Source organism: Canis lupus, chromosome 6, assembly GCF_048164855.1.
Source record: "Canis lupus baileyi chromosome 6, mCanLup2.hap1, whole genome shotgun sequence".
Taxonomy (NCBI): Eukaryota; Metazoa; Chordata; class Mammalia; order Carnivora; family Canidae; genus Canis; species Canis lupus.
The window spans coordinates 23,571,747-23,594,232 of record NC_132843.1 but is presented as its reverse complement, the minus strand read 5'-3'; the positions used below and the strand labels follow the sequence as shown (position 1 = coordinate 23,594,232).

Here is a 22,486-nt window from a genome sequence, read left to right as displayed (position 1 = left end):
TTTGAAAATATGCTCTAGCTTCGGAAATCTTTTTTTAAGATTGTATTTGTTTATTTTGAGAGCGAGAATACACACACACACACACACACACACACACACACAGATGCATGTGTGAATAGGGGACAAGAGCAGAGGGAGAAAGTAAGTTTTGAGTAGACTCTGCTCAGAGCCCCCGGAGCTATAAGATCATGACTGGAGCCCAAACCAAGTCCTCTGCTCAATCGACTGAGCCACCCAGGCACCCCTAGCTCTGGAAATCTTTGAAATTCACTTCCCACAGTGTCCCCTTCTCTCATGCTTGTTTTAGAGTCATTTTCCTTTCATAAAATAAATCAGTTAAAATTTCAAAAGGTAATTGTGAAAACACAAGGAAATTGGGGATGATTGTAAAACATATAGTTCAAATACCACTTTTTTCCCTCATGATAGAATTCTTAAGTGAATAGAGAGATTCATTTCACATTTACCTTATGTATACTCTGAAATCATTAATTTTCAACAATTTTATATTTCCTGGTTGTGTTTATGGTTTGATCTTTTAGTCTGTAATTTCATTAAGTTTCCTTACTGATTGGCTTTAAAAAATCTCTTTAATAACCTGCATTCTTCCTTTCTCAGTTCCCTCATTTCCTCTTAATTTTACCTTTCTACAGTGTAGGGTATAATGCATAACTCTTTAACCTACTCTCCTGCTTTACAGAAGCATGTGTTTATCTTAAGTGAGTAACAGTCAACTAACAAATGACAGTGCAGATCAATATCTTGTGTTTTCATATTGCCAGGTTCAGAGTCTATTTTTAGAATTATCAACTAAGTTTAAACCAGCCTGAACTGATGATCTGATTGTTTTGAGAGTACTTCTGATGTTTTAGGCACTTTATGCTTCCTCAGGATTTTGGTTTTTACAAAGGAACCCCCCTGACACCTTGGTTTCTAGTACTCTTTGGCAAATGGTAGGCATTCGGTAAAATATCTGTTGAACAAGCACAAGTCTCCACCCTTGAATGTCTTTAGTAGGACTGTTGGAAAAGTCTAATTTTATTTAAACATATTTAATTTTGATCAGTATTCAAACACAAATAATCTCCCGAAATAACTTAAAACTGCTAAACTGCAGAGGAGTGGTAAAAGTACCAGTTTTAAATAATTTCTTGTTAATTTCTAGTGTCTACGTCAGCAAAGTGGTAGCTGTTGGCCAAGATCTGAAATAGATCTATACTGTATATAATCACTGAATTCATTATTCCTTGATAAAAAGGGATTCTGAATGCAGAATTCTTTCATTCTCTTTATTCATTAGTCAGCTCATGACTCACTTGAGAGATGGGGAGGAGGTTATTATAGGTTGGTAATTATTTGCACTACAGATTTCCTTGAGCCCGTACCTGGCTTTGATTTATTGTCACCAAGGTAAGATACTTTGCTTAAATAGTGCTTTGACATAAAGTGAATCATTTGTTTTACAGCCTGGCACAGCCTAGAAATTTGCAAATTTTTTTTTTTTAACCCAAGCAGTACTTTGGTCCTAAGCAAAGTATGAACAATATTTCATATATAGTCTGGCCTAATTGGGGTTTACAACATTATTACCAGAGATAATATGTTTAGCTTTACCATCTTGGATGAGTCATTTCTGGGAATTATTTGAACAAGGGCTGGATGTGGGAAGAAGAAAACCTTTAAACATCTGAAACAGATACTTAGAAGGTTATTGTGAGTTCCTAGAAATTCACGTATCTGTACTAATGTCCAGGGCCATATATAAGTGGTATTTTGCTTTTTTCCACATTGGTTATTTCCTTATATGTTCTGTACATAATATGGGAAACTATTTTAAAACTATTTAAGTGCCCCTTTTGATTTCCTAACCCTCCTTGCACTAGTTGAAATCTGGCTTATCCGTTCTTTCTTACTCCCTTATTACTTTTTACATTGAAAATTTTTCTCTCTTTTTTTGGTCCCTTCCTCTCTGACTTTGAACCATTGCTTCTTCCAAATTGCTGCCCCTCAGAAACTTTCAGACCTGCCCTTGAATCCCTAATACTACCTATGCAACTTCTGAGTTTGTTTTCTTTCAAATGGAGAAAAATTATCCCACACTACGTGGTGATGTATTGGTTTCCTAGGGCTACCATACACATTATCACACACTGAGTGGCTTAAAACAACAGAAATTTATTATCTCATAGTTCTGGAAGCCAGAAGTCTGAAACCAAGTGTTGCCAGGGGCTGTGCTCCCTCTGGAGGCTCTCGAGGGGGGGATCCTTCCTTGCTGCTTCCAGCTTCAAGTGCCTGTTGGCATTCCTTGCCTTCCTAGGCTTGTGGTCACATCACTCCATTCTCTGCCTCCATCTTTACATTGTTTTCTCGTGTGTGTGTGTGTGTGTGTGTGTAAAATATCCCTTGCCATTTTCTTATCTGAGCATTTGTCATTGGATTTAGACGCAGATAATCCAGGATGATCTGCTCATCTCAAGATCCTTAATTACATCTGCAAAGACTCCTTTTCCAAATAAGATAACATTTTCACAGCTTCTGGGAATTAGGATGTGCACATATTTTTTTAGAAGGCCCCATTCTACCTGCGCTACATACAGGTGGTTTAAGAATTAAATGAAATATAATTATGTGTATTTAAATATATTCATACATGGCAGTGGACCTGACCAATTTAGGTACTCAATACTGTATATTTTAAAGATTTTATTTATTTATTTATTTATTTATTTATTTATTTATTTACTTATTTATTTGAGAGAGAGAGCATTCAGGGAGGGACAGAATGGAGGGAGGGGGAAAGAATTCCAAGTGGACTCTGTGCTGTCCACAGAGCGTGACGCTGCCCAGTGTGGGGGCTGAATCTCATGACCCTGAGATCATGACCTGAGTTGAAACCAAGAGTTGGATGCTTAACCGACTGAGCCACCCAGGTGTCTCTCCCTTTGCTTTAGGAGTCTCTGTCCACCAACATTCTGCATCCTGGTATGATTTTGGCAGTTAGTACAGGCATACCTCATTTTATTATGCTTCACTTTATCATGCTTTGCCAATAAGTTTTTTTTTGTTGTTTTTTTTTTTATAAATTGAAGGTTTGTGGTAATCTTACCTCAAGGGAAGTCTATTGCCACCATTTTTCCAACAGTATCTGCTCACTTCATGTCTTTGTGTCACATTTGGTAACTGTCATAATATTTCAAACCTTTTCATTATTATTATATTTGCTATAGGCATCTGTGTTCTTTGATGTTACTGTTGTCATTGTTTTGGGTGTTAGGAGCTGTGCCCATATAAGATAGCAAATTTAATTGATAAAAGTGTGTGTTCTGACTGCTTCGCTGATGGGCCTTTCCCCATCAGTCTCCCCCTCCTTGGGCCTCCCTATATTTCTTGAGACACAACAATATCGAAATTAGGCTAATTAATAATCCTAAAGTGGTCTCTAAGTGTTTAACTGAAAGGAGTAGTTGCTCACTTTAAATCAAAAGCTAGAAACAGTTATGTTTAATGGGGAAGGGATGTTGAAAGCCAAGATAGGTAGAAGGCTGGGCGTCTTGCATCAAACAGTTAGCCAACGTGTGAATGCAGAGGAATGATTCTTCAAGGAAATTAAAAATGCTACTCCAGTGAACACATGAATGATAGGAAAGTGAAACAAACCTTTTGCTGAAGTGGAAAAAGTTTTAGTGGTTTGGTTGGAAGATCAAACCAGCCACAACGTTCTGAAGCCAAAGCCTAATCAGGAGCAAGGTCCTAAATGTCTTCAATTTTCTGAAGACTGAGAGAGGTGAGGAAGCTTCAGGAGAAAAGCCTGAAGCTAGCAGAAGGTGGTTCATGAGGTTTGAAGAGAGAAGCTATCTCCATAAGATGACTGAGCAAGGTGGAATCAGCAAGTGCTGATGTAGAAGCTGTAGCAAGGATCCAGAAAGTCTAGTTAATTAATGAAGGCAGCTACATTAAACAACAGATTCCCAATGTAGACAAAACAGTTTTCTGTTGGAAGAATGCCATCTAGGACTTTTATAGCTAGAGAAGAGAGGTCAATGCCTGGTTTCAAAGCTTCAAAGGATAGGTAGACTCTTGTCAGGTAGGGGCTAATGTAGCTGGTGACTTTAAGTTGAAGCCATTGCTCATTTGCCATTCCCCAAATCCTAAGACCCTGAGGAATTATGCTAAATCTACTCTGCCTGTGCCCTAGAAATGGAACAACAAAGCCCGGATGAGGGCACATTTGTTTGCAACATAGTTTACTGAATATTTTAAGCCCACTGTTGAGACCTACTGATTAGAAAAAAAAATGTTTCTTAGAAAAGATTACTGCTCATTGACAATGTACCTTGTCACTCAAGAGCTCTGATAGAGACATATGGTGAAGTTAGTATTTTCATATCTGTTAATATCCATCCTGTGGCTCATGGGTCAAAGAATCATTTTGACTTTCAAGTCTTATTTAAGAAATACATTTCATAAAGCTCTACCTGCTCTACATGATAATTTCTCTGATGGAACTATGCAAGGTAAATTGGGAACCTTCTGGAAAAGATTCACCATTCTAGATGCCATTAAGAACATTTATGATGGGAAGAGGTCCAAATACCAGCATTACCAAGAGTTAAGAAGAAGTTGATTCCAGCTCTGATGGAGAACATGAGGGGTTCAAGACTTCATGAAAGACATAACTGCAGATGTGGCAGGAATAGCAAAAGAACTAGAATTAGAAGTGGAGCCTGAAGACGTGACTGAACTGGTGCCATCTCATGGTAAAACTTGAGTGGATGAGGAGTTGCTTCTTATGGATGAACAAAGAAAGTAGTTTCTTGAGATGGTTTCTACTCCAGGTGAAGATGCTGTAAAGATGGTTGAAATGGCAATAAAAGACTTAAAGTGTGACATAAGCTTAGTTGATAATACAGCGGAGGGTTTCCAATTTGGAAAGAAGTTCTGTGGGTAAAATGCTATCAACAGTGTAGCATGCTACCAAGAAATCATTTATGGAAGGAAGAATCATTTGATGTGGCAGACTTCATTGTTGTCTTATTTTGAGAAATTGCCACAGCTACTCCACCATCAGCAATCACCACCCTGATCAGTCAGCAGCCATCAACATGGAGGCAAGACCCTCTGTCAGCAAAAAGGTTATTACTCGCTGAAAGCTCAGATGATACTTAAGATTTTTTGGCAATAAAGTATTTTTAAATTATGATATATGTACATTGCTTGGGATGCCTGGGTGGCTCAGTGGTTGAGTGGCTGCCTTTGGCTCAGGTGATGATCCTGGGGTCCAGGGATCAAGTCCCACATCAGGCTTCCCAGAGGGAACCTGCTTCTTCCTCTGCCTATGTCTCTGCCTCTCTCTGTGTGTCTCATGAATAAATAAATAAAATCATTTAAAAAAAGATAATGGAGATTGCGTTTTAAAACTTAATGCTGTTGCACACTTAAAGACTGTAGTGTAAACTTTTATATGGAAAATGAAAACATTTATTTGACTTGGTTTATTGTAATATTTGTTTTATTGTGGTGGTCTGCAGCAGAACCTGCAATGTCTATGAGGTATGCTTGTACTCAATTCAGAATGTTCCTTCTCCACCTTGTCCCCCACTAAGTCCCTGTTGGTGGCCATCAGGTAGTCTGGTCGCTTACTTGTCTGGCCATGCTAAGTCCTCGTAGTTGTGACCTGTTCTCCTTTACACCTCTCCAGACCATTGTCTTTCTAACGTTACTTCTGGTTAGTACTTTAGTACTTCTGGTATTTTCTCACTGTTGTTAACGTTACTTCTCATTTTCAGTGACCTGGAGTCTTCTCCCTTCTTCTGTTTTTTTTCACACCGTCCATCACTTAGATCCTTACAAATTATTTTTCATTGTCGCCAAACTCATTTGTTTATTCCTGGGTATGCACCTGGGCACCCCAGAGCCTCTGCTTATACTGTCCCCTCAGTGGAAATGTTCTTTTCCATCCTTCCTCTTATTTCTTTTAGTGCCTTAAATTTAAATTTTCTCTTTCTTCCCTCTCATTAGGCCACAGTCATGCTCAAGTTTCTCCTGTCTTAAAAAACAAAACAAAACAAAACTTCCCCTGACCTTGCCCTCACTTCTCTTTTCTGAAACTTGCTTTTACTTGTTACTATCCACTTTACTCTTTCCTATTGGCTTTTTGTTTCCATTGCTTTCCAGAAACTCTTCTTTTAAAGATGACAGTGATCCTACTAATGGCATTTTTAAGAGGCTACATAGTGTGGTGGTGAAGAGCTAGACTGCTTGGGGACACCCTGCTGGGGCTTGAATTCTGGCTCCACCACCAGCTAATAACTTTGTGACCTTGAGCAAGTTACTTAACTCTGTATTTCAGTTTCTTTATTTGTAAAATGGGAATAATATTAGTACCCACCATTATAGGGTTGCTTATAAGGATTAACTAGATTCATATATGTAAAACCCTTTGAAGGATGCCTGGCAAAGAGAATGCACCAAATATTAGTGTTTTATTTTTTTAACCTATTATTTTTTGTCTTTTTTCTTAGCCTCTGTGACGTTTGATATGGTTGACCATTTCCTCTTCTTGATTGTGTTCAAGCTCAGACTGATTCATCTTAGGGTCCTTTCTTTATCTTTGTGAGCCTATTTGTGGTCTCTCTCCATATGTCTGAACTTCACTTTCTTCTCCCTTTTCTGGATAATTTTTCCTTACACTAATTCACCACTCAAGTCCCCATTATAAGAATGTCACCCCAAATTGTATTTCTTGTCTTAGGTCCAGGCCTGCTCTTACGATGTACCTAATCAACATACTGTCCCTCTCAACATCAGCTTTTTATTGGATTATTCTTAGTCAGAGGACCTGCGGCAGTGTATCATAGAGTTCAAGAACATGGTCTTGGGCCAGGGGAATGTTGTGTCGAGGCCTTCGAAGCTCCGGAAACCTTTCTAGATCAGTGCACACTGGCACATTCTCCTTGTCTGGAATACTTTTTTCACTGAACAAAACTGGATGTGGAAAGGGATAGGGAGACACAGTACTAGCAAATGCATTCCTTAGTTTTCTTATGTGGGGAATGAGGCAAGTTCATAAATCTCGGGCCTCACAATCCCAGGGTAGGATATCTAGAAGCTGTTGTAAACTCTTGATGTTTTAAGTTTTTGTTGTTTTTTTTTTTTAAGTTGAAGGTATCCTTCCCTTATCCCCAAGGTAGAACTAATTGGAAAATTAAATGTATGTCTTACAAAGCAGAGGCAAATAGAAAATTAAATTAGAGAATAGGGCCTGATCTCAATTAAACAGTAGTAGTTTTCAGTATATTTCTGAGTTGTCTCAAGACCAAAGGGCAAAGCCGAGAGAGATTTCCTTATTTTTTTTCTGAAATGCAATTTTCTTCTACTTGGAATAGAAACTTCAGACAAGGATTTCTTCTTAACTTGCTGGTTTGCCAATAAGATGTTACATTTTATATTAATGATAATTAGCAGTCATATAGTTATTTGAGTGTAGGGTTAACAGTTTAGGGTGTTTAGAAATCAGACAGTTGGAACCATTTTCATGCTGGTTTAGCATGCCTTGAAATACTTCGACACATCACATTCTTTCCATTAACAACGACTCTGTTTAAACAAAACAGCTTCATTCCCTAATGGGTTTTGATCTTTAGGGATTAAACCCATGAGGACCATTAACCTAAGGAATGTAACTCAATTAGCTGTAAATGATTTAAAATAAACTAATAGATTTTCCATTTGGAGAGCTTGGTGTCTTGCGTTCCTTAATTTTTTGTTCCTTAATTTTTTTCTCCGTCCATCTAATGAATAGTAAATGCATTCTTTTGGTAAATGATCCACCTTTGTCACAGTTGCCGTAAGTCATCATTTTTTTTTCCTTAACAAGTTTGTTACCTGCTGTTTTAGATGTTTCTAGGATAATTTGACTTTGATTCTTTTCTATAGCAGATCTTTGGTTTGCTGCTTAAAGCTGACTGGGCTTCAAGATGTCAGACAACATTCCTTATATGAGTAGGTGTGTTAAAAGTAAAAGGTATACAGCTTTAAAAAGTTGCATTTCCAGGACACGCGGTAGCACACATTCATTCTTAACTAGCGTATCCTTACTTGTGCCAGTATCGTTTCCAGGGGCTCAGTTCTGTTGTCCCGTGACAGATCCTTTTTATGGTTTGGGCAGAACAAATGTTACAAGATATTACATCATGGATAACAAATTTCATATATAACTATAGGATTAAATGATCCAAGGTGTTGTAAACCAGTTGGCATTATTTTTCAATTTGACGGTTTCCCCTGCATCATTTCAGTTGAATTTTAGGTCTCAGTTTTTGCTAATGTTAGTTGGCTCTTATTGAATGTTTTCCTACATATTTGGTGGGCTGTTCTTTTCGTTTTCATTTTTCACTTCATCTCTTCTTTCTTTTAAAGTCCACTTAAGAGCAGAAATGTAATAAAAACTTATATTTGTAAACGCACGGCTGTAATAATTCAAGCCTAAACAAGTTATATCTAATTATAGGACTGCTTTCTTGAAAGGATGTAGACAGGCTCTTAAAAATGATTGAGGTAAAACTTGTGTGAAGCTTGTATTTCTGTTGTTTTCTCTCTTATTGATTGAAGGTAAGAGGAAACTTGTTATTTTACTCTGCCTTTTGTGTTTTGAGGAGGTTAACATTACATAAAAAATAGGAAAGGAGAGGGGTGCCTGGGTGGCTCAGTCAGTTAAGTGTCTGCCTTCAGCTCAGGTTGGGATCTCAGATTCCTCCCCTGCTAGGTGGGGAGTCTTCTTCTCCTTCTCCTTTTGCCCCCTCCTGCTCCCCCCCCCCACACACACACTCACTCTCTCTCACACACACACACACACACATACTCTCTCACACTCTCAAATAAATCTTTTTTTAAAAAAAGGGAAGGAAGTAGTAAACACATTTTGCTCATCTCTCTACCATTTCAAAGAAGTAGAGCAGGGCCCAGAAAATTAGTTGGCATTTAAGATTTTTAAATTTGGCATTCATTTTTCGAGAGTGTCCTTGCAGTGTTCAGAGGCAGCTTATTTTAAAATTGGAAGAGTCATTAACTGAGCCTAGCAGTTTTTTGGTTTTGCTATGAAAATGATCCTCCTCCTCTTGAATGAATGGAGTTTATGATTTTTTGGCTGTGTGCTTGGAGAATTGAGAGTACAAAGGGCTTTAGAGAACATCTAATGCAATACTACCTTTTTTAGGTGAGGAAACTGAGATTCAGTGAGTTGTCCAGTTATGCATTATGCTCACAGAATTAGGACCGAGAAAGGATCTTTTGATTACTTCTATGCTTCTCTGAGGAGTCCTGGCATCTTAAAAGGCAGAGATTTTTGTCATCTTTGTCAATTTATTAGTTTCTCCCAAAGCAAGAAATTAGGGGCCTAGTTTTGAAGCACTTACCACAAATAATTAAATGTACCAACTTGAAAATGCACATTGATTTCAATTTTGTTTGCTTTTAAAATCCTGGTAGGTAGGTTTGTGACTGAAAGGGAGTGTAAAAGTTCTAAGTTATTAACTCAGTGGAGAGAAATTACCAAAGTAGATATTGATTGTAGGTCATCCTGCCCTCTAACCCTGCTTCCCCAAACACGTTGAGAATTTACAAGATCCATCGCGAGATTCATATTCATACTAGATATTATGATGAATTATGATATATTTATTTATTTTAAAAGATTTTATTTATTTATTCATTAGAGACACAGAAAGAGAGAGGCAGAGACCTAGGCAGAGGGAGAGGCAGGCTCCATGCAGGGAGCCTGATGTGGGACTCGATCTCACTACTCCAGGATCACGCCCTGAGCCGAAGACAGATGCACTTTACCGCTGAGCCACCCAGGCGTCCCATATGATATATTTATTATTAGATAAGGAATCATTGTCCTTGTGGAGTTTTTGGTTCAAAGGAGTTACTATAGAATTAAAGAAAGTATACTATATGATTGCATATTTGCAATAATATACCTTTTTGAAATTTCTAAGTATATTTATAGAGTAGAAAATCATTTATTGTTAAAGAAACTCATTGTGGTATTCATTTAGTCTCATTCTATTTGATGGATATTACTACCTGAGTCTTTCATTTTTATTATTTTAAAAAAGCAGTTCTTTTGGTTTCTTTCTTTCTTTCTTTCTTTCTTTTTTTAGATTTTATTTTTTTTTTTTAAGAAATCCGCATCCAACATGGGGCTCAAACTTACAACCCCAAGATTAAGAGCTGTGTGCTCTACTGACTAAGCCAGCCAGGCACCCCTGTTTTTGTAAGTTTTTGATAATGAGAAATAGTCCTTTTGTATTTCTCTTTTCTGTTTGGACATGCTAATTGAGCCAGTTGGGTTTATTAGGCAGTTCTCCATTATGAATATTATTTTATTAAATTAAAAAAAAGGCTTTACTGAGTCATGGTATTTCCTCTCTTTTCTTTTGTAGCTAACACATATCTCTTTATGGTACAAGCTCGAGGAATAATGTTGAGAGAAAATGTGAAAACAATAGGACATATGATCAGACTATACACGAATAAAAACACTACCCTCAATGGTACAGGTAAGATTGCTTGTTTCTTAATCATGCTTTGTTTCTCTTTCTTACCTTTGTAGTCAAAAGAGCTAAATCACATCTCTCAAGCTCTGGTTTTGCTTCCAAATAACTCCTGGTAAAAATGAAGGTATCTCCGATTGAGTGTATTGGGAGATTCTTTTATTGTTTGTGCCGAGGCTGTCACATGTTTTAGGATATGTAGGATATATAAAGGTGTTCTCACAGAGGTGACGGGGTATTTGTACAAAGATGCTTAAGTTAATTCCTTTTTAGAAAGTTAATTCTTGGAAACATAAACAAAATACAAAAAGCAGCTTGTGCTTTTTCAATTCTCCTATCATAGTTAAGAAAAATTAACCTACAAAAAGAATAATTTATCCACATTAGTCATTCTGCTGTCTTTATACCCATTCTAACTCCTAAAATGTTTTTCCTACTGTGTTTAGAAAATACCTACTGTTTTTAATTATAGAAGATTCTTAATAATTTTATGGCCTTTTTAAGGGGCTTGAGGAGAAATTATATAAAAGTAGAAATCTGTAGCTGCTCTCTCTTTTAAAAATATTATTTGGAAGTAGAATGTCCATCAGAATTACATGAAGTTAAAACCAAGTAAATAAGCCAATGTAGTGATTTAATTAAGGTAGCATTGATATAAATAGATTTAACTATTATGGAAGAATGGTTAGGCTCCCATGTGGCAGTGTTTCTGTAGTGTCTCCTGAAGTGTTATTAGATGTTACTTAAAGGTTTCAAGTAACTGATTGTTCACTTGTCCTGTCCTCTATATTCTCATTTTAAACAGTTAAAGATTTCATTTGTGTCAACAGTTCTCCATCACACCACCTTAAACAACAGATACACACACACTCACTCACCCACTCACTCACTCACTGTTAATAGGAAGTCCCTATCTGTCAGCCACAGATATTCTTTCTTAAAATGTATGTTAAGGTGAGGAACAGTTTTACCCTTCTAAAAATTCAAGACTGTGTCATATTGATTCTTAATTTCACGTATGATTCTGCAAAATCTATTCTAGTCATTTGCCTGATTTGTTTTATGATGCCACAAATCAAAACACATTTTTTCCTCTTTAACTTGGAAGAAATTTCTTTTGGAAAGACTGTCATTGTACCATATTTTAATAGTATTGTTAAAATCTCATTAACTGGTTTTCTGCTTTCATTGGTCTTCTGAATAGTAGGTCAATGTTAGGAGCAGTTTAAATGTTATAAAAGCTTCTTTAGGACTTGTCCTGGTTGAATAAGTATTGTGAAAGTGTTCATTAAAAGTTCATTCAGCTGAACAGAAATACTCAGCATCTTTAGGTTACTATATTCATATAAGAAAGTACTGGACATCTGTGCATAATCGGGTTCTTTTCCTGGGGCATGAATAAGTTTTATGTGGGAACTCAGCTGAGCTTGATTAGGAGAATTGATTACTGGTGAAAACAAACTCCCTCCCACTATCTACACCCCACAACTGGAAGACAAGAAAAAGGGAAATCCTCTTTTCCGCTTAGCAACTCATGGTTTCAACACTGACTGAACAACCACTGCCTACTTTGATTAGATTTGGCTTACTTTTATGAACCTTTGAAAACTTTTCACATGGCTCTTTTACTGGTGGTAAAGCTGTTCTCAAGAAACAGTCAGTCATTGTATCAGCTAGAAGTTGGGTTTGGTTGTAAGAGTGACATGGCTGCAGTGGCTTAAGCACATGAGGTTTTATGTTCCTCTGTAGAAGGGTCTGAAACTTGGGTATCTGAGGCTGTGGTGGAGAAGGTCTTCACATGCCTTACATCTTCTGCTCTGTCATGGAGTTCTATATTCTTCTAAGGTTGTTGTGGGACTCCATGAATGGAAGAGGGAAGAAGAACAGAGGGACCCTTTTAAGGAGACTTCTCAGAAGTTTCATGTGGTACTTCTGCTTACATCCCACTGGCCAGGATTTTATTATAAGCACTGTAAATTACAGTCTTTGAGCTGGATACACTGGTGTTTTGAATGAAATTGGGGTTCTGTTACCTAAGGAGAAAGGGAAAATGGAGTTTGAGTATGCAACCGTGTGACTCTGCCATGTTCTCGTGTATTGAACAATTCATGTGGTTAGTATACTTACCTGGATACTTGGAGACACAGCATTAAGAAAAGCATCCTCCCTTTATATGAGGATCTCTAGGCTTTTGGGAGAGATGGAAGCATATATGGTTACTTACAAGGCAGTTGTTTATTTCTGCGCAGACTTATATAGATATAATCTGCCAACAAGGAGATAACGGCCAATAAGGTGTAGTAAAAGCTAATTGAACTCCAGGAGAGAATTGATTGACATGTATTGGCTCATTTAAAATTTAACACTTGATGGCAAATAGATTGTGATATTTCTACGTACATTTTTTGATTTCAAAAAGGGGCTTTTAACCTTGTACCTGACTTTATGAAGCACCCAATGTAAGTAAATACTATATGTAATATTTTTGCAAAGAAATCACATACTCTCATAATCAAATGATGCTTTGCCTTATAGCTGTGGAGTTAGTCAAATTAAGGAAACAAGATGTAATCAGTGAATAATTACCAAAAGCAGATGATAAGGGTCATGCAATGTTAGAACTGGTAGGTTTGTTGGAAATAACCGAGCACACTTCCTCATTTGATTGGATGCGTGGTCTGAAGTCCTCAGCCGTACCAGATTGACACAACAAGCCGGGGGTAAACAGACTAAAATTTTCATTGAGTCTGTACCTATTTTAAGCTGCCTTTTGCAGGAAAAACAAAGTCCTTGAGAGTCTAATTTGGTGCTATTCTTTGCCCATAAGTGTGAGGTCCAGTGAGAGCTGAGGAGGGGACCTGTCCAGCAGTTTTCATTCTGTGTTTTTTTCTTCAGGTGTGGCTCTAGAAAAGAGGAAGAAGGCTGGGGACGCAGAACTCATTGTGTTTTCATCCATCCATTCATTAGATGAAATAATGTCTACATTTTAAAGCAGTTGTGGTAGATCAGTCTGAAATGCATCTGTCATGCATAACCTTTTAAAACTGCTCCTGATTTTTGAAAGCAGTGGTTATACTTGATGGACCTAAGCACTTTTGTGGAAATAATGATTTTGTGGGTTTATTATGGTATAGTCTCCAAAAGCTTAAATTATTGTTGGCTGTATTATCAGTTGTGAAGTGTTCATTTACAGTAAGTTTTTACCATGTTGTAGTTACTTTGTTAGATACTGGAAATCAAAGGCAATTTGATTTAAAAAAAAAAAAGAGAGATATTCAGACTAGTGGGAGGGGTGGGTGGGTAGACCTATACATAATACATTGGGATGACATGAGTACCCTTGGACACAGTACCTAAGGAGTGCAGAGACTTTTCTGTAAGTCTGGCAGTGAGTTGATCCTTATCATTTTTAATGATTTGGCCAAGAATAACACATTTAGCTCCAAACTTTGTATTTAAAGGAAGTGAATATACTGCTATTCCACATCTTTGAAGGTTTTTGATTTGTTTGTTCTTTAATTCAGTCCTTTAAAAACTGATCAAAGTGATGCATAGGTTCTTTTGTGAAAGACTCAGTCATTCTAGCACTAAAATAAAAAGTGAAACAATCCTCCTGGCTTCCTCCTGCCACTGGACTCCCCAGGGGGAGCTACCATTAACAGTTTGTTTTGCAGAAATGTCTAGAGAGCTTACAATTTCTGTGAGTTGGATGTAAATTTATGGAATCATAGCATGTGACTAAGAGAAGGGGCCCAAACATTAATCACAAGAAGTAATAAATTATGCAAAATAAGAAAATACTCTTATCTAAAGTTAACTACATGACATTAAGAAATACTTGAGGATTTTGAGAATGTTAATATTTATCTGCCTCAGGATTATAAGAAAATGAATCTTCAGAACACATAAAGGCCAGGGACAACCTTATTTGTCATCTGTTTTTAGCTCCTACAAATACATGGGGTATAGTAGCTGCCTAGTATAATAGGAGTCCCCATAAATGCAGAACATTTTTTTGAAAATAACTTGAAATTTGATCTATATGTAGATATATGTATATATTTTTTTTAAGATTTTATTTATTTATTCATGAGAGACACACAGAGAGAGAGAGGCAGAGACACAGGCAGAGGGAGGAGCAGGCTCCATGCTGGGAGCCTGACACGGGACCCGATCCTAAAAGATATATTTTTAAAAAGCATTTTAAGGAAAGAATCAGAACTTCAATGGACTTACACTTATTTTATGTTCAGTATCTTTAAATCTTTCAGATATAAATGGAAGACATCTAGAATATGGACCCCTAGCGGGGTCTTTATGCTCTTCATGTGTCCCTGGGATTACAAAACAGTTGATGTCCACTGACTGCCCCTCTGCTTTGGCTTGGAGGGTTTTCCTTGTGAAGCACTTTCCAGGCCTTCTCTGGAGAGAGCTACTGGGAGAATTCTGTCACTGGGGCTTTCCCACTTTCCTACTTACTGGAATAGGCCTTGATGGTTGTACATCATTCGGCCCTACTCATCCTCTTGAGGTTTCCTGGCAATAAATACACTTATCTCAAAGCCTTCCCTATGCCCTGTCAAATTCACAACTGCAATTTCCATGCAGTCCTCTGGAGTTGGGCCTTTGCGTCCAGCTGCTGTCTCCTTCTTGGTACCAGAATGTCTTGCCCTCTGCCTGGCAGCCTGTGTAGGGTCCCTTCCAGCAGGTGTGCCTGGGAGCGGGGGACTCACTTCACTGGAAGTGCCATCCTGGAGCCCAGGCGGCATCTGCCGTCCAGTCCATTTTGATGAAGGATGAATATCTAGGTTAGGCAAAAGGTATGCGAGGTCGGTGTTTAGTGTTCTTTGACTCTTCTCATGTACTTCATGTTCAATTGCCAGATTTCTACCATTTTTCCGTAGGGAGAACGTTTAGCTTTTACAGTTTAGTCAGGCATGTGATTTTTACCTTTCGCCTTTTGCTTGCTGGTTCCTGGCAAACAGGCCTCTCTTTCAAGTCATATGCCTGTTCTCTTATCTGTTTGTATGCAGACCAGTTCAGACAGGAATAACTGTCATCAGAGTAGATTACTGGAGATTGAAAGAATATCTTTGCATTTTCCTAAAGTGTCTGCTAGAGAGCTTCATTTCCTGTGGGTACATGGTTTACGATCCAGGAGACAGACACTAGTTTAATCAGCTGTTTCCAGGTCTTGTCTCTTACTGCACATCACTCTCATTTTCCTAGATTAGCTTCCTTTCCCATAGAGGAAACTGACAGGTCATGGTTCTCAGGCTTGCATCTTAGGACCTTGTTCCAGAAAGGGCTGAAACATAATCCCTTTGGTTCCAGGTTCAAAATTCCTAAAGATCTGAATGTCCCAGGTTAAGTCCTGTGCACAGCTCTAAACCAGTCACTCATAGCTCCAGCCATTGAATATGTATATGGGCCAGGGATTGTTCTAAGCAATTTGTGCATTTCTTTTACTGAAATCTGAAAATGGCTACATTAGGTAGGCATGGATGAGAAACTGTTGTCTTGCCTTGTACCACAAAGCTCATGCATGTTGGAGCAAGGATTTTTTTTTTTTTTTAAGATTTTATTTATTTATTCATGAGAGAGAGAGAGGCAGCCAGAGACACAGGCAGAGGGAGAAGCAGGCTCCATGCAGGGAGTCCGACGCGGGACTCGATCCTGGGTCTCCAGGATCAGGCCCTGGGCTGAAGGCGGTGCTAAACCGCTGAGCCACCTGGGCTGCCCCAGGAGCAAGGATTTGAACTCCACATTTGACTGTGGTGCTCTAACCAGTGCCCTCTATGCTGTAAAATTTGCAATATCTAAAGATAATGGACCTAATATAATACACAGCTTCAGGGCTCCCCAGGGACTACAGCCTATGAATTCAGAACCAGTAACTTGAAGATTTAAAATGGACTGTGTTATGGAAATAAGTTGAGTGGGAAAATCTCAGTTTTTTAAGTGTGGGGTGGTGAGAAAACATTGCTCCCACCCCTCAGCTCAGTGCTTACTAGAAGCATAGTGCTCTGGCTATGTGGTCGACCAGGATGCCCTTGGCTATTGATAGTGGAGAGGCTTCCCTGGTGTACTTCACATTCCCTTTTGATCTTGCTCATTCTGGGGAGGGATGGGAGCAGATGTTCTTGTATGGCCACAGATAAGCCTGCTCTCTCTGTATGCACAGATCAGGCCAGTCGGCTCTCTAGACTTGTCCCTGAGTTCCCTCGGGAAATCATGCTGAGGGGTTCTTTCCAGTAGCAGTGATGGGTGAGGGGAAGAGTAGCCACAGTAGCTGCATGTGCTTTTCTCTGGTTCTTTATAGATAATTGCTTTTAAGTACTTCTTCAGATTGCATATTGTGGGTCTTCTTACAGTGATAGTGACATATTTCATATGAGGAGCAAAGCACAAAGTAATTTTTGGGTTGTAACTTTTTTCTCTCTTTCCAAGATTATCCTGAAGGCAATAATTCAAGTGATTATCTTGTTCAAACAACAACATATCTTCCGGAAAACTTCACATATTCACCATATCTACCCTGCCCAGAAAAACTGCCTTATATGCGTAAGTGTCATCTAATTTTGGCTTAACTCTTTGCTTGGGTTATAATAAAGTAATAAAAACTACATGGTTTGACCACACTACACTCAGATCATTACTGTGGGTGCTAATGTTCATGTTATGTAGCATGTTACTTGATTGTTCTTTTTTTGACAAAGCATGTTTTGGAGGGGGAGGGAGATTGAAAAGCTAAAGAAAAAGCTCATCCTTTGCCCACTAGTAACCTATATTGTGAGTTTAATATGTATTATTACAAGATATTATTTTTTACATAAATAGATGGTTAGATAGAAAATTATTATATTTCAAAGGTTTTAGGAATTTTTATAAATGGTCTTAAAATTGCAATTCTTTCTATAATTTGCTTGCTTAATTTTTAAAGAACTATCCATGTTGATACACATAGATCCATTTATTTTCCTTAACTACCATAGAGTACATCTTTGAATAAATGTACCACATTTCATTTACCTGTTTCCCTGCTGATGGAAATTTAGGTTATTTCCACTTTTTTGCTATCATGAGGTAGTGCTATAGGGAGCAGCATAGTCCGGAGTTCTCTGCATATGGTGCAGCCTAGAATTGGAGTTGCTACATAGGCTCGCTTGCTTTTGTACCAAAGCAGCCGGACCAGTATTTTTTTTTTTTTTTAAGATTTTATTTTTTCATGAGAGATGCAGAGGGAGAGAGAGGCAGAGACACAGGCAGAGGGAGAAGCAGGCTTCCTGCAGGGAGCCCAATGCAGGACTTGATCCCTGGGTATCAGGGATCATGGCCTGAGCTGAAGGCAGGCGCTCAACTGCTGAGCCACCCAGGCATCCCATGAATATATCATTTTGATGTGGATGGACTTTTCTAATATATTAAATAAAAAAATATCTCGTTTGAATTTTCACTGTTCTCATTACTAGTGGGTTTGAGTAAATGTTTTTTTAAAACATTTATTTGTTTATTTTAGAGAGAGAGCACACATGAGTAGGGGGAGGAGTAAAGGGAGAGGGAGAGAGAGAATCTCTAACAGACTCCCCACCAAACATGGAGCCCATGCAGAGCTCAACCCAAGACCCTGAGATCATGACCTGAGCTGAAATCAAGAGTCAGGACAGTTAACTGACTAAGCCACGCAGATGTCCCTCGAGTCACTTTTGATGTGTTTGTAATTTTGAATATTTTCTCCTGTGACTCAGTTGTGTGCTTTATCAATTTCATATTGGTTAATTAGATTTTCATATTGATTAAGATTCTTTACATGTATTCCAACAGTGACCTATTGGCTGCTATATGTGGTATAATGGCTTTTCACAGTCCCTGGCTTATCTTTTCATTTTCTTCATGGAATCTTTTATTTTATGGACATTTAAAGTTATGACATTTTCAAGTGTATCAATCAGATTATTTAAAGTTTTTCTTTTTCTGTCTTAAGAAAGCTTTATTACTCGAAGGCCATACAAATAGTCTTACTTCCTTCTAACAGTTTTACCATTTTGTCTTTAAGTTTTGTGCATAATATGAGATAGCAAGCGAGATAATGCATTTTAAAAACATATTTTTTTCAAAATTATGAAGATAGTACATCCTCATTGAAAAGGCCACTATAATCATTCAGAAGTCATAGGGCTATTATTTTGGCAGTTTTTTCTTTGTAGCCCCCCATTTTAAGCATACTATTTACATATGAGCTTGTATGTTGATTTTTATATAATTAAAATTTTAAATAAATATTCTTTCGAATTACTTGTTTATCCCTGGGTTCTAAAGTACCCAGTTCTAGATTTTTTTTTTAATTTTCATTTATTTATGATAGTCACAGAGAGAGAGAGAGAGAGGCAGAGACACAGGCAGAGGGAGAAGCAGGCTCCATGCACCAGGAGCCTGATGTGGGATTCGATCCCGGGTCTCCAGGATCGCGCCCTGGGCCAAAGGCAGGCGCCAAACCGCTGCGCCACCCAGGGATCCCCAAGTACCCAGTTCTAAATGTGTCTTTTATCTCTCTACATGGGTATTCTTTATTGAGGAAACTAGCCTTTGCCCATCATATTTGTAGGAGTTTTTTTCAGTTTATTGTTGGTAAATTGTTGATATTGCATATCTATAATAAAATGAGCCATCTTTCAATGTCATGTAAGGCCATGGTTCTCAAATTTTGGGATAAGTCAGAATCAGCTGGATATTCTTTTATTCATTTATTTTTAATTTTTAAAAATTATTTATTTTACATATTTTTAATTTAAATTCAATTAATTAACATAGAGTATATTATTAGTTTCAGAAGTAGAGGTCAGTGATTCACCAGTCTTCTATAATAACCAGTGTTTATTATATCATGTGTCTTCCTTAATGCCCATCACCCAGTTACCCCATCCTCCCACCCCCTTCGATAGTCTTTAAAATACAGGTTATTGTGCTCTACCTTCAGAGTTCAGACGCAGTAGATCTTGAGTAGAGTCTGAGAATTTTCATTTCTAACAAGTTTCTAGGTGCTTGTCATTCTTGGACTACACTTGGAGATCCACTAATCTAGAACAGATCCTGGCTATACTGAGTCTGGGGATCTTTTATAATTCTTGGTCCCATCCTCTAAGTGATTTTATTAATCTGAGAGGGGGTATGAGTATTTACAAAAAATTCTCAGTTGATTCTAATCTTGCTATCTCCTGTCTTATGGTAGAGAATGAAGCTGTGATTTTTGTGGCTATATATTTGTCATTACTTTATTATTGTAGCCTTGGTTTTCTAAAAATGAATGTTTTTGTCTCTGCAGTACTGAAACCACTAAGTAATGTTCTGTTGAAATATTGATTACAATAGTTTCATTTTCATAATTTGCATATTCAAGGATTTATAGTTTTAGGAAATCTTTCTGTTCTTGGTTTAGTTGCCATTTTCTTAATTACTGCTTTATGGGTACTAATTAAACTCTGTTTCAAAGCATTTGCCTGCCAGGCCTTCCTAGTAGCCCTGTTTTCCTCCTCCCATAACTTATAATTGCTCCTGTCCTAGTGCTTGAGAGATTATGTCAGGGCTGTGAGGCATTGCCTTTTCATCTAATGTCCTGGTGCTGCTTGTGTTCCGTCAGGCTTGTGTTCTTCACAAGAGAAGATCACACTGGTTTGGTGAGCCACCTTTTCACAGAAGACCTCCTCATGGGCTGCTGGCATGGGATCCGGCATCAACCCCACATCCAATTAGAAAATTGGCCACATACGAATGACTACTTAGAAAGGGGCCTATGCATACAGCCAACATAATGAGACTTCTTCCAAGAGACCCTTGCGTGGGCCATCCAGTAGAGCCTCTTCACTTAGTCATGTGATCTCTGCAAAACAGAGCCTCACTTTACCTATCTACAAAATATGGGAGTATAGTAACAATTTCACAGTGTTGCAAGGATTCCCTTTCCTTCTAACTGCTTTGATAGAGCCAGAGTTTGTAATAATTAAGGGAATGAGAAATCTGGGAGCAATGGGTGGAGTTAAGGGATTTTATACTTAGCTATGCATCTCTAATTTTTTTTTTTTAATGAACAGGTTATTTCTCATCCATAATAGAGAACATCATACTGAAATACCTACGTGTAAAATCTTATTATAATATCATACAAAATAATTAAATACAATACTTCCCTAAATAATAGTTAAAGGAGGTCTGTGTAGGAATACCTACCTTGATGAAAACTGTCCAAGTATGAATGATACCTAATTTTCCTATATTCACCAAAAGTGAAGTTAAGGCTTAAAATTGGTGTGTTTGATTATCTAGCTGTAACTTCCTTTTTATTTTTCTCTAGTGTAGCGGTGGGACTGGCAACACTGGCTTGCTATAAAGATAACATTGGAAGTTTTCCAATTGGAATTTAGATAAAATTGATTTGATGGATTTCAGCAATATTTTACATTCAATTATACTCTAAAGTCTATTTTAATATGAGTTATTTATACAGTATGAGTGACTTCCATGTCACTGTTTATATTTGTAGATTCTCCAGAGGGCTAATCCACTTTCAGCCTTCTTAAACCTTTTTTGAAGATTTTATTTATTTATTTGAGAAAGAGAGAAAGCGAGACAACACAAGCATTGGGGAAGGGTGGAGAGAGAAGTAGGCTCCTCACTGAGCAGAGTTCAATGCTGCACAACTCAATCCCAGGACCCTGGGATCATGATCTGAGCCAAAGGCAGATGCTCAACTGGCTGAGCCACCCAGGCACCCTGCAGCTTTCTTAAATTTATGTGAGACTCTCCATGCTGCAAAGTAAAGAAGAAATTTCACTTTATCTAGAGCTAGAAAATAATAAGTGCTTAGAGTGGATGTTTTGATTTTTCTGAGTGAAGTAGAGCTAGAAAATGTCATTCATATACTTTGCATTAAAATGAAGACAGGCTTACCTGGAGTTTTCTATCTTTTAACTCTTAATTCAAATAAAATACATTTGCAGCAACTTTCATATATTTTGTTCTTACTGTTTATGGAATAGTTTTCTTTATGGTTTGACCCTGATAATTGCTATAGTTGTTAGACTTAGGAACATAACACAAGCTGTAAGGATTTTTTGAGAGGAGTTTAAATAATTCAGATGAAAATCAGCAAAGAGGGAAAAGGTAAATACACTTCAGAATGCTCAAAGAATACTTAATGTGATAAACCATTATGCATGTATTTATTGTCAAAAGAGAGGTGGGAGCCATTTTAGAGTAAGCCATGACTGCATATGTAGTGGCCTTGGGTTGTTCACAGGGACAGGCAGAGGAGAAACAAAGCTGAATTCTATCAGCCAGAGCAGGTAACACGCTCAGAGAAAGGCAGTGTGCTCATTGCTATGAATGGGTTACTGTGTGTTAGTAGGAGTCAGTGGTTCATTCTCGAAGGGAAAGGGAGACGTCAGTGAGAGGGGATGTTGTAATTGGGTCTTGCAAGGTTGTTCAGTAGGTAGTTGAGGTAACCAGTGTCAGAGCATGAAAGGTTCTGTGTTTTGAGAATAGAGGATGGTCTGCTGTGACCAGGGCAGGTGTGTGCGAGGGCGTGTGGACAGTGAGTCTGGATGGGGAGGTGAGGGGCCTTGAGGGCATCTGGGTCCACAAATCCCTGGGCATCCATGAGTGAGACCTTAGAGGGAGCAGAGCCCCTGGACATACATGCCAAGGGTTGATTTATGGCCTGTGTGCATATCTTAGGGTGAGAGTGCACAGCTTTCAAAAGGTCAGGGGCAAAAAAAGGATAAAACAAAATACCACTGCTTTCAGCAGATGAATAATGTGACTAAGATGGTATTCAGAAAGATTATTGTGATGTCAAGTTGAAAAATGGCTGAGAATGGGAAAATATTAGAATCTGGAAGACCAGTGAGAAGCTTTCTGAAGGGGCCAAGAGGAAT

General features: G+C 38.0%; 1 protein-coding gene across 4 annotated transcripts in view; it reads left to right on the top strand.

Annotated features, from left to right (window-relative positions):
- The window catches only part of B4GALT6 (beta-1,4-galactosyltransferase 6), a 68,127-nt gene that overhangs the window by 12,568 nt on the left and 33,073 nt on the right, over positions 1–22,486 (top strand). For all 4 annotated transcript variants that reach the window (XM_072829136.1, XM_072829133.1, XM_072829135.1 and 1 more), the window contains 2 exons: positions 10,446–10,562; positions 17,007–17,120. In XM_072829136.1, the coding sequence (XP_072685237.1) occupies positions 10,463–10,562; positions 17,007–17,120 (214 nt within the window). In that variant the 5' untranslated portion in view covers positions 10,446–10,462. The remainder of the gene's footprint in view (positions 1–10,445; positions 10,563–17,006; positions 17,121–22,486) is intronic.